The sequence below is a fragment of the Vicia villosa genome, linkage group LG3 (assembly GCF_029867415.1).
Source record: "Vicia villosa cultivar HV-30 ecotype Madison, WI linkage group LG3, Vvil1.0, whole genome shotgun sequence".
NCBI classification, from domain to species: Eukaryota; Viridiplantae; Streptophyta; class Magnoliopsida; order Fabales; family Fabaceae; genus Vicia; species Vicia villosa.
The window spans coordinates 181,200,647-181,213,351 of NC_081182.1; the positions used below are offsets into that span (position 1 = coordinate 181,200,647).

At 35.1% G+C, this 12,705-nt stretch overlaps 1 protein-coding gene across 1 annotated transcript; it reads left to right on the top strand.

Annotated features, from left to right (window-relative positions):
* The first annotated feature begins 9,153 nt into the window (after positions 1-9,153).
* LOC131659475 (uncharacterized) lies at positions 9,154-9,972 on the top strand. Its single transcript, XM_058928663.1, has one exon. It carries the CDS (start codon positions 9,154-9,156, stop codon positions 9,970-9,972), a length of 819 nt encoding a protein of 272 aa, XP_058784646.1.
* Positions 9,973-12,705: the final 2,733 nt, after the last annotated feature.

The window sequence follows — 12,705 nt, forward strand, 5'->3', positions numbered from 1 at the left end:
CTTGATAGCGGATGTTCAAGACACATGACTGGAGACCTATCTCTTTTCGTTGAGTTTCAAGCAAAGAAAAAGGGGTATGTCACCTATGGAGATAACAATCGGGGAGCCATACTTGGTAAAGGAAGTGTAGGTAACCCTTCTACCACTACTATAAATGATGTGCTGCTAGTAGAAGGTCTTAAACATAATCTTTTAAGTATAAGTCAATTGTGCGACAAAGATTTTAAAGTAATGTTTACAAATTCTGGATGCACAATAGAACATACTAAGAAAAGAGACATTATGTTTAAGGGCTTAAGAGTAAACAACATCTACATGCTAAACTTGGATGAGGTATCTAAGTCTAGTACCAAGTGTCTAGTTGCTCTAGGCGATGACTCATGGCTTTGGCATAGACGTCTCGCCCACATAAATTTTGACTTACTTAATAAAGTTGTCTCAAAAGATTTAGTAATCGGCTTACCTAACATGAAGTTTTCAAAAGATCATCTATGTGATGCTTGTCAAAAGGGAAAGCAAACAAAAATCTCTTTTAAATCAAAGAACGTGGTTTCAACATCACGCCCTCTTGAACTACTTCACATGGATCTCTTTGGCCCTTCAAGGACTAAAAGCATAGGTGGAAACACCTATGGTTTTGTCATTGTCGATGATTACTCGAGATTTTGTTGGACAATCTTTTTACCTAGTAAGGATCAAACTTTTCTAGCTTTCACACAATTTGCAAGATTATGTCAAAACAAAATGAACAACAAAATAGTTGCAATTCGAAGTGATCACGGTGGAGAGTTTGAAAACATTCTTTTTGAAAAATACTGTGATAAACATGGAATTGAGCATAACTTTTCAGCTCCTAGAACACCTCAACAAAACGGAGTAGTTGAACGTAAAAATCGAGTTCTAGAGGAGCTGGCAAGAACAATGCTGAATGAGGGTAATCTACCAAAGTATTTCTGGGCTGACGCAATTAGTACAGCATGTTATGTTTTGAATAGGATAACAATACGTCCTATACTGAACAAAACTCCCTATGAATTACTAAAAGGTAGAAAACCAAATGTATCTCATCTCCATGTATTCGGTTGCAAGTGTTTTGTTTTGAACAATGGTAAGGATAATCTTGGCAAATTCGATGCTAAAGCTGATGAGGGCATATTCCTTGGTTACTCACAATCTAGCAAAGCATATCGAATATATAATAAGAGATTACTTATAGTAGAAGAGTCAGTACACGTTTCTTTTGATGAATCTTATGCAAAATATGTCGAGAAAGGTCTTTCATTTAATGGTGCAGGTCCATCCACTGAAGACATTGTCAAGAATAAGGAAGATGAGGATGAAAGTATTGTAAAGAAAGATGCTGAGAGAGAGAAAGATGAGTCTCACAATGAAAATGAAAAAGAAAGCATCTCAAACAATGAAGAACTTCCCAAGGCCTGGACAAACGTGAAAGACCATCCAATTGACAATATAATAGGAGACATCTCAAGGGGCGTTACAACACGCTCAAAGATAAGTAACTTCTGTCATCATTTTGCTTTTGTTTCACAAGTTGAGCCGAAAAACGCTAAGGATGCATTACTTGATGAGCATTGGCTAATGGCCATGCAAGAAGAATTAAACCAATTTAAACGGAATGATGTTTGGGACTTAGTCCCTCATCCGGGAGATCATCAAGTAATAGGCACTAGATGGGTTTTTCGTAACAAACTTGATGAAAACGGTGTTATTACTAGAAACAAAGCTAGATTAGTTGCCCAAGGTTATAATCAAGAGGAAGGTATTGATTATGAAGAGACATACGCTCCTGTAGCACGTCTCGAAGCTATTCGCCTCTTACTTGCTTATGCTTGTTCTAAAGACTTCAAACTATTCCAAATGGATGTTAAGAGTGCCTTTCTAAATGGCTATATAAATGAAGAAGTCTATGTTGCTCAGCCACCCGGCTTTGAGAATTACATGTATCCAACTCATGTTTATAAGCTGAAACGTGCTCTATACGGTCTTAAACAAGCCCCTCGGGCTTGGTACGAACGTTTGAGCAAATTTCTCCTTAGTCAAGGGTACTCTAGAGGTAAAGTTGATACTACTCTCTTTATTAAAAGAAAAGATAAGGATATTCTCTTAGTCCAAATTTATGTAGATGATATTATATTTGGGTCGACTAATGCAAAACTTGTCAAAGACTTTTCTAAGCTTATGCAGAGTGAATTTGAGATGAGTCTCATGGGTGAGCTAAATTTCTTCCTTGGCCTACAAATCAAGCAACTTAGTCATGGAACGTTTGTGAATCAAACTAAATACTGTACGGAGCTGCTCAAAAGATTTGGAATGAGTGAAGCAAAGGAAATTGACACACCTATGGCAACAAATACTAATCTAGACAAAGATGAGAAAGGTAAAGAGGTTGACGTGAAATTATACCGAGGTATGATAGGTTCACTATTGTATCTTACTGCCTCAAGACCAGACATTATGTTTAGTGTGTGTATGTGTGCAAGATATCAATCCTGTCCAAAAGAATCTCACTTGAAAGCTGTCAAAAGAATTCTGCGATACTTACGTGGAACTACTACATATGGCCTATGGTATCCAAAAGGAAATGAGTGTCATTTGGTAGGATTCTCCGATTCAGATTTTGCTGGCTGCAAATCCGATAGAAAAAGCACTAGTGGAACGTGTCATCTATTCTCAAACTCATTGATAAGTTGGCATAGTAAGAAACAAGTATCGGTTGCATTATCCACTGCTGAGGCAGAATATGTAGCTGCTGGAAGCTGCTGTGCACAAATATTATGGCTCAAGCAACAACTTCTTGACTTTGGTATTAAGCTTGATCGCATACCTATCATGTGCGACAACACAAGCGCCATAAACTTGAGTAAAAACCCTGTCTTACACTCACGTACCAAACATATTGAAATAAGGCATCACTTTCTACGAGATCATGTAGAGAAAGGAGACGTTACTTTTGAACATGTAGAAAGCAAGAAGCAACTAGCTGACATCTTCACCAAACCTCTAGCAACGGAGCAATACTTCAACATTCGTAGGGAATTAGGGATACTCGATATCTCTAATTTGGGCTAATTACGTTTGTTTTCTCTTAATATTATTCCTTTACTTTATGTATATATATATATATATTTTCTTGCTAACAATTTTCTTAGCGTAAAGGTAGTTCATCATCAAGCCAGGCGTCATATTGAAAAAGCGGTAACGTAATTGTTGTTCACTTCCAAAAATATTATTGATACTATAATATGCTATCAATTAACATGCTTATAGTGACTTCATGCATAAAAACTGCTCTTGCTCACATATGTGTCTCATGCTATCACTAACTACCTTTTATCTACTATACTGTACATGCTAGCATGGTTATCTATGGTTCTCTTGTTACTCTCCTATTCTCTTGTTTTCTCTTTTTGATGTTGACAAAGGGGGAGATAGATGCTGAGTGCTGAGTGTACGGGGGAGCTTTGTTGAGAGATTGCCTTGTTGAAGAGATAGATGCTGGATGTACGGGGGATCTCTGTTGAGTCTTTATCACTTACTACCAAAGCTTACACGAATGGTTTGCCATCATCAAAAAGGGGGAGTATGTGAATACAAGATTACACTCAAAGATGTTTTTGATTCATGGCAAACTCAAATAAGCATTCAAACAACAAGACGGAAGCAGAAAACTCAAAGAAAAGCAAGCATTGATCACTCATAGGTCAACCCATTATGTTTATATGTTTATAGGTTGACTCAACACAAGCAAAACAAGAAGAATGCAGAAAAACAGCAGTTAGGTCGACCTACCATCAACCCAGGTCGACCTAAAATGGAGAAAAATTCATATACTCCTGCTAGGTCGACTCACACATCATTTAGGTCGACCTAAATTGATGAATTTTACATACCAGCCTGTTAGGTCGACCTACACATCAACTAGGTCGACCTAATCTGAGAAAATGTTCCCAGAACGCATCAGAAGAGGATTCTGGTCGACCTACTCCTTCAACAGGTCGACCTAACTGGGAGCAAACTTCAGCAAGCACTGCTAGGTCGACCTAACCCCTACAAGAGGTCGACCTAACTGATCAAGAAAGTTCAAAAATCAGTTTTTCTTGGTTCCAACTGTTATGCAATCATATATATTGTGCAAGGGTAATTATTCAACGTAACACCAACGACTGAAAGATACACAAACGCTTCTCATCTTCGTTCTTCATCATCTCCAACACAATTACACATAATCATTCTTGCGTTGCGGGTTAGTGATGAGTTCGATAACGTCCATGGAACGGAATTGAAGATTCCTAGTGGGTGAAGGTTTGTGGTGTTTGTTGGTGAATAAAATCTGCGGGTTTTGTCCTCCACGACGGGTGGTTCTTGGGGGTTTTTATCAAGAGGCGTTCATTGAGGATTCGGCTGAGTGTAACGATTGAGGAACGGGGAGTTCAAGGAATCAAGACACTGCAGAAGGGAATCAAAGTGAAGCTCTTGGATAACCTTGATCTTGCTCAAGATTAAGGGGGAAGAAGATTCAAAGGATCGACATAATTGGTTTATCGTTTATCGCTTTGTTATCTTCTTTGTATATACTACTTTCAACATTAATGAAAGATTACCCAATTTCAATTTGAAATTGGGGGCAGACGTAGTCGTAGCGAGGACGATCGACGAACTGCCTAAACAAATATCGTGTTCTTGTCGCTTTTACTTTTTCATTTACATTCTGTTCATATTTGGTTATAATAGCAAATTGATCAACGATTCGAGTGTTAAGATTGTGAACTAAGAACGTTCATAAACATCACAATCCATCACACATTGAATTACCTTCAATTTGATCATTATCACCAAGTGTTTGTATATTTGTTTCTATCACTCTTACTGCATTGCAAACATTGTCCATCATACAAAAAGTTAATCTGATTTTCAATAAGAGAAACGTCTTGATTCTGCAACATATACTCTTATCATTCAATTCAAGTCCTTGACTGGTTTTTAAACACATATATAATCGTTTCGATAGTGGTTCGGAATAGACGCGAGTCGATTCAGAATCACTTCCGCTGAAAAGTCGTTTAAATCCGTAAAACTGTGAACGATCTATTCACCCCCCCTCTAGATCCTAAGGCCAGCGTCTAACATATTTCTTCTTGTTCCAATTTTCAGGGTTAGCCAGCCGGTCAAAGCTCGATTAGTCGGTAACCCTAGAAACTCATCTTTTAAATTCTTTATTATTATTACTTATGCCAAACCCTATTGCGTTCTTGGGGTTTAAGTTTATTGTTTTTTTCTTTTCCCCATCCCCATGGTTTATTCTGTATCTGCTTCGAGGTTGTATTGTGTGCCCTTGAAGGCACTTAAACTATGATAGATATATTATATTATTACTGCGTGGTTAGTAAAATAGGGAGTGGTAACCCTGAATTGAATTAGAATCACTTAATTACAAGATAAATTATTTTGAATCTGATCACGTGATTGTTGCACCCACACAGCTTTTATGGTACCCCTCTTGTTGCATGTTGCATGTTGCCTGTTGCCTGTTGCCTTGTGTTTTAAAATGCATAATAGCCAAGTTCCTCGAATACGAGGATACCTCAGCAATGTTGCCCTCGATTCATTCAAATATCATAAGTCCCTAATGATGCTGCCTTCGATTCGCCAAATATGATCTCGTCCTTCGAAGTTGCCTACGAAGTGCTGAGGTATCCTCTGGTTGCCTAAACGAAAAATGGCTATTCTGATCCTTCCCTTAGACTACCTGCCTTTCTATGGCTAGGGACAGTCTTTGGCGAACGATAATTCGACGTCCCTTCAACCTCCAAATCAAAGGACTTCCTTACCCTCTTATGGTAGGGATAGCCCTGAAAGGCTAAAAAGAACATTTTTCATATAACCAGGTAATTGCCCCTAATTGCTTTGCTCTGGTTTAAATATTTTTCTTACACTTTTTCATAAACCTTCAAAAAGGCTACGCTCATTTACGAGCTAAAGTCCTTGTTTCTTCTTCTTCTACATTTCTTTCAAAGAGCAAAGCAATTAAGAGCCCATGGAAAACCATGGATGCAAAGGGTGCCTTACACATTCCCTTTGCATAAATTACCCCCCGAACTCGGTTTTTTTATTTAAAAGGTTTTTCCTGTTCTTTTAGCCTTTCTGATAATTTGGATAAAATAAAAGTCGGTGGAGACTCTTGCTTACCGCGACATTTCGATAAAGTCAGTTCACCGTATTACATATTCTAAAGGCGTAATTCAACTAATATGTTGATTTGAGCAGTTAAGTTTGTGGTCGGATTAGTCGGAGGATTATGAATTCGCGAGTCGGTATATTTAAGTTATGGATCGATGGTAAATATGGAATATTATTGGAAATAATATTCAGTTATGTTGTGTGGTTAATTATTTATGTATGTTAATTGGATTAATTGAGCAATTAAAGAGATATTATGAATTGGGCCTAAGTGAAAGAAATATAACACAAAGAGATTGGATTGTGAGTTAAGCCCAATTAAGAAAAGAATAATAGTAAGAATTAGGGTTTTAGAGGTTTGGCCTCATAACTCATTTTGTGGATAAAGAAGAGAAAGAAGAGAAAGAAGGGAAGGAAGAGAAAAGCTAAGGCATGAAGAGGAAAGGCTCCATTGGTGAAGCTTTTGCTAAGGTAAGGGTGGGGTTCTTACTCTCTATGGGTTGGCATGATGATGTTTATGGTGGGTTAGATTGTATGTTATTTTCCATGGATGTATGAGTTTGAAATTGTTAGGTTTTAAGTGAAATCAATGGTGTAATGTTGTATGTATTGATGGAATGATATGTTATAATGCTTCTTACCATGATTCTATGTGTGGGTTTTGAATTATAACATGTTTGGTGGAAAGAATGTGAAAACCTAACTTTTGGGATTTGGGTGAAATTCATAGGTTTGCATGATTAATGAGGTTTTGATGAATCTAGTGATGCATATGAGTTGTATATATGATATGTATGAGAATTTCGTTTGAAATTTTGAGCTAGAACATGGATTTGGGTGTTGGGATGAGAAGGGGGTTATGCTGAACTCGTGCAGGGGAATGTTTCGGCACTGCGATCGCGACATCATAAGGTCATGGATACTAGGAACACTTGTTTATGTTTGTTGTAACACCCTTATAATACCCCGCATAAATAATAAATAATAATCAGAGTAAACATGAATAAGGGCATTACAACTTCCAAATAATTGCACAATAATACTCATGTCATGCCATAAAAGAGAACGTCAACCAATTTTATTCAGATCATCATGTTTAACACAGCGGAATTATCTTTAACATCTGAATAACAAACAGCCAAGTCACAGACTTAAAACATCAACATAAAAATCCATCCAAAATAAAAAGAGTTTAACAAGTAACTCTAGACGATGCCCCCCAGTGTTACACGACCAGAGCATGACACGGACCCAACTGACTCTAACGAACTACTTGACAAGCTAATCCTCACCAAGTACGAGAGCTACTCCTCAATCTGAAAAATAACAACAGTAAGGGTGAGTCTCATTCACATTTAACTAATGTTATAAGATATAGATAATAAAATATTATTTCACATGCCATTCACCCAATCACAGTTATGATCAGATTCAAACCATACAATCAGTGAGCAAACAACCAAATTAACACATATTATAACATTGGACAATCTTCCATTCATGTTATAATAGCAAAACAGCCTAATGCAATGCAACTACATGCATGTGGTACCAAAATCTGGGATAACCCCACTCACCGACCCACCATCGTCAAGGATACGGTAACACCCACTCACTAATTCCACACAATGGGAATTAGCTACCACTGATCCACCATCGTCAAGGACCAGCCACATAATGATTATGAATGCATGCATCAACCATAACATGCTCATCATCCACATATATCGATCAATGTCATAATCATCAGTAAAACACATATTTCACGCCAACAATACATGTATAATAAACTCCGGTTATAACCACAACATCATACAGGTAAACATTCATTAGTGTACCTATAAGCATATCCCACCACAAACAAATAAGGTCGGGTGTTTTAAAAATAATTTAAGTCACAACTCAAAACACCATTTGAGTATTTAAATTATTAGATTAGCTCCACTGCACTCGAAACAGCACCAAAATCCAGTTTACGGTTTAAAAGTTACATAATTTTAAACTTTTCAAAACGGCCTGTCGCAACAACTAACAGCACGCGGCGCCACACACATTTCGCGGCGCGGAACGAATCGGAACTACGCCTTCGCGGAGCAAACAAGGTTTCGCGGCGCGGAACGAGAAGGAACTACGCTTTCACGGCGCGGCCATATGCTCGCGGCGCGTACTGAGCACAACAAAACTTCCTGGCCTTCTGCCAAGCAGTTCGCGGCGCCAACTCCTGGACGCGGCGCGAACTGGCGATTTCCAGAACTCCGAATCTCAGAAAACAGCCTGCGATTTTGCCCTTCCTTCACCGAATCACTACCAAACCAATTCCATTCCAACCAGATTTTACGTACAGCAAACAAGCACATATTATAACACATTTATAATACATTCAACCATCCAATTAACACCATACATGATCAATACAATCATCATAAATCAATTCTCCCCAAAAACCTAACAATTCTACAACCTAGGCACAACCCAATTGATACGAATAACACGATCAAATTCTATCATACTACCTATAGTCCCATAATAGAAGATAAACGGAAGAGTCCCCCCTTACCTGAAGGTTGATTCTTCGTTCTTCCCTGCGTCGCACTTCTTCGCTCTTCTCCTCTTTTCACGTTCAGACTTCTTTTCCCAAAATGCTGTAACCCTCTCTATTCCACAACTCCTTCTATTTTTCTATTTTATGAAAATAAGCTTATCATTAGTAATGGGCTTCACCACTGACACCCCCCTTCTACTAAAAGCGACACTGGCCCATTAGTCTCATTATTCCCATTTTTCTCAGTTAACTCAAATAATTCTAATATTTAATCCAAAAATTAATTAAATTAAATAAAGAATTTTATGGGGTGTTACATTTGTTATCTACTTGGCATCATGACATCATAAGCATAACATTTCACTAACCATTTTAAGGACCAAGAAATTTATCTTCGTTCTTTTTTGTAGGTCATGGATACTAGAAACACTATTCGAGTCAACTTTGTGAGGGTACCTTCTGAGCTAAAAGAATTGGTATTAAAGGTTCCTGGAGGTTCTCGCTTCAGCGAAAGACATGGTCACCTACTCAACTTGGTTACCTCAGTTTTTGAAGAAGAAATGATGAGTGTGTTGTTTCAATTCTTTGACCCCGAGCATCATTGCTTCACATTTCCCGATTATCAATTAGTGCCTACCATGGAGGAGTTTTCTGAGATGCTTCACATCCCCATTATAGATCAGCTACCGTTCACTGGTTTGGAAAATATTCCGAACCCTGGAGTCATGGTTGCTACTTTACATGATCTGAAGAAGTCTGAAATTGAGAACAATTGGGAAACAAGGAGTGGAGTCAAGGGTTTCCTTGCTAGGTTCCTACTTGAGAAGGCTCGATCGTTCTTGGATTCCATGAGTTACCATGCTTTCGAAGACATAATGGCTTTGCTCATCTATGGTTTGGTGTTGTTTCCAAATCCTAACCAATTCATAGACGTACACGCCATCAAGATATTTTTGACTCGAAATGCAGTACCTACTCTGCTCGGAGATATTCTACACTCACTTCACACTAGTACTATGAAGAAGCGAGGAACTCTCATGTGTTGTATGCCTTTGCTGTCTAGGTGGTTTATTTCGCACCTTCCTCGATCAGTGATGAGGAATGACCAAGGCTTGAAGTGGCCTCGGAGAATAATGTCGCTTTATCATTCTGATATTCGTTGGTGTTCTCTATCCAAGGAAATGTTATTATCACCGTCCGTTGTGGACAGTGCCCTAATGTGCCACTTCTAATTTTGAAGCTATTTCAAATAGATTTTCATAAAAATCATTTTTGAAATACAATTTTTTGAAAAAATTGCAATTTTGACTAAGTTTTGGTCTTCAATAATGTATGTTTATGTTTTAAGATGTCAAAATTAGTGTTTCATTTTAGAAAAAACGAATATAAAAAAACTTGTAATATTTTGAAAAACAATTTTGAAAAATCTATTTTCAAAAATACAAAGAAAAAAATCTATTTTTTTAGAGCTGAAACAAACAAGACCATAGTGTGTTGAAAATAACATATCTCTTACCCAGTTATTTACAAAAGTTCTTGCTTTATTTTAAATTAATTAATAAATAAATAAAAAAAATTAGAAAAGGGTAACAAAATCTTGATGGAAGAGATATAAAAAACAAATATTGAAGGTTTAAATGGTCACGACAGTCAATATATGTGAAAATATATCATTGAAAGTTATACTAAATCTGAGACAACGGTCAATATAATGTGTAAAATACCAATTTCGTCAATCAATTATCAAAATAAAATGAATAAAAAATAGTATTTTAATAAATTCAATTAAAAATAATATTTAATAAATACAAAGTTCATAGATAATTTTTATGGATATTTTTAATTAATAAATTGCATCCCTATATAAAACAAGCAGGAAACAACAATAACAAAGAAACACGTTTTTTCTTCTTTGTTCTTTACTCTTTACTCTTTCCTCTCCATTCTTAATTAATCCATTGCTATCATGTACTTTTTTTTTTCATTCTCTTCGTTTACTTTTAATGTTCTAAGTTTTCATCACTCTTGAGTATTACTTTCTTTCATCACAGTAACATAATGTTTTTTTAGTTCTTTTTAACATAATTTTGATTTTAACAAAATATTATTTTGTTTAATATTGATTCAATATTTTGATGCAGGATATATTTTTATACAGTTATCGATCCATCAACGGTAAGAAAATATCAAATCCTTATTTTTTTTATCTCATTCGTTGTTTTATTACTACCTAATTTTATTTTGACTTGCCTCTAGGAAATAATCGAAGTTTGTCCCTATTACATCGAATTATTTGGAGATACACTAAAAAAGAATAAGACAGTATGGTTGTACAATCTTCATGACAACAAATACTGCAGAGTTCTTTATTATTTTGAATCTGGTACACCATATATTAGAAATGCTCATATAGTGGCATCATACTTTGATTTTAATGTACCAACACAAATAAAAGTCTATTATGTGCATAAGACAAATCAATTTAATTTTGAAGTCATCGAACAAACAAATTCAGTAAGCAACGATGATTTCGAGTTGGACCAAAATGGTGAGGCAAGTGATATGAGCACTGCTGGTAGTTGTTGCTGGGATTAAATGTATCAGCAAAAGTTATTACAAGAAGTATTCTTACTTTCATTGTATTGTCAAGTTATTTTAATGAATTTTTTATTACTATTGTTTAAATATTTTTGTTATTTAATCACAATTTAATTTCAAAAATTAGTAAACTATGACATACATATATATATATATATATATATATATATATATATATATATATATATATATATATATATATATATATATATATATATATATATATATATATATATATATATATATATTAATGCAAAATGAATTAACAATTAATATCTAATAAAAAATATACATCTTCAAAATAATGTTTTATGACTTTCAATAACCTACTTCTATTAAAAAAAAATTATTCTACAATTTGGTTTTTTAAATTTTTTTAAGAAATATTATGTATTTAATTTCAAAGTAATTTTACAAGTTTTCTATTTCTATTTCTTTAATATTTTAGGAGTTCTGTATATATTTCTTTTTGATTTTTTTTTACTTGACATAAAGAAATAGAATTTACCCATGACTTGAAGAACTCCAATATGTACCCATCCGGCCCCGGACACTTATGGGCTTATGGCCATCACAAGACCATATAGCTTCCTTCACTTACATTTCGGAAAAAGCCCTAGTCAACTTCAACCTATCAGATAAAGACAACCCCTTAAAACCTAGATCCTTTGGTTCCGGTCTACTTTCCTCCTCTTAAAAAAAACCTTTGAAGTGCTCAAAGATGAAGTTCTTGATTTCTCCAACCTCCTCCAACCTACCCCTCCTTGAAATTAGAGAACACAATAAAGTATTTCCCTTTCTTCCCTTAAAGCGGAGTGAAAGAAACGCATATATATTTTATGAAATTCGTATATATTTTTTTTTGATTTTTTTTATATGAGATATGTTCAAATTATAAGATATAAAAATGTTAGCCAATTACGCATCAATTAAATATATTATTATATCTTCAATGCTTTATTTCTACAAATTATATTTGAATAGTATTTTTATTTCATTTTGAGAGTTTTTTTATTAAATTATAGAATGTTAATTAAAAAAAAATATAGTGAAAATAAAAAAAGTTCTTACGTTATATTAGGATGAAATGGTGTGTTGAAAATAACATTTCTCATACCCAGTAATTAACAAAAGCTGTTGCATTATTTTAAACTAATTAATAAATTAAATATTGATGGAAGAGATATAGAGAAATAGGACTCAACAGTAAGTGCCAGGAAGAAAAAAATTGAGAATGGATTAAAGGGTCACACTGGTCAATATATGTAAAAAATATCATTGAAATTTATACTATATATGTTATTTATGTAGCATGAGACATGACACAAATGTAAAGTACCAATTTCGTCAATCAATTTTAATTTAAT

What these genes read in the sequence shown, in the direction of transcription:
- LOC131659475 (XM_058928663.1), top strand. Translation starts at nt 9,154, where the DNA reads ATGGATACTAGAAACACTATTCGAGTCAACTTTGTGAGGGTACCTTCT.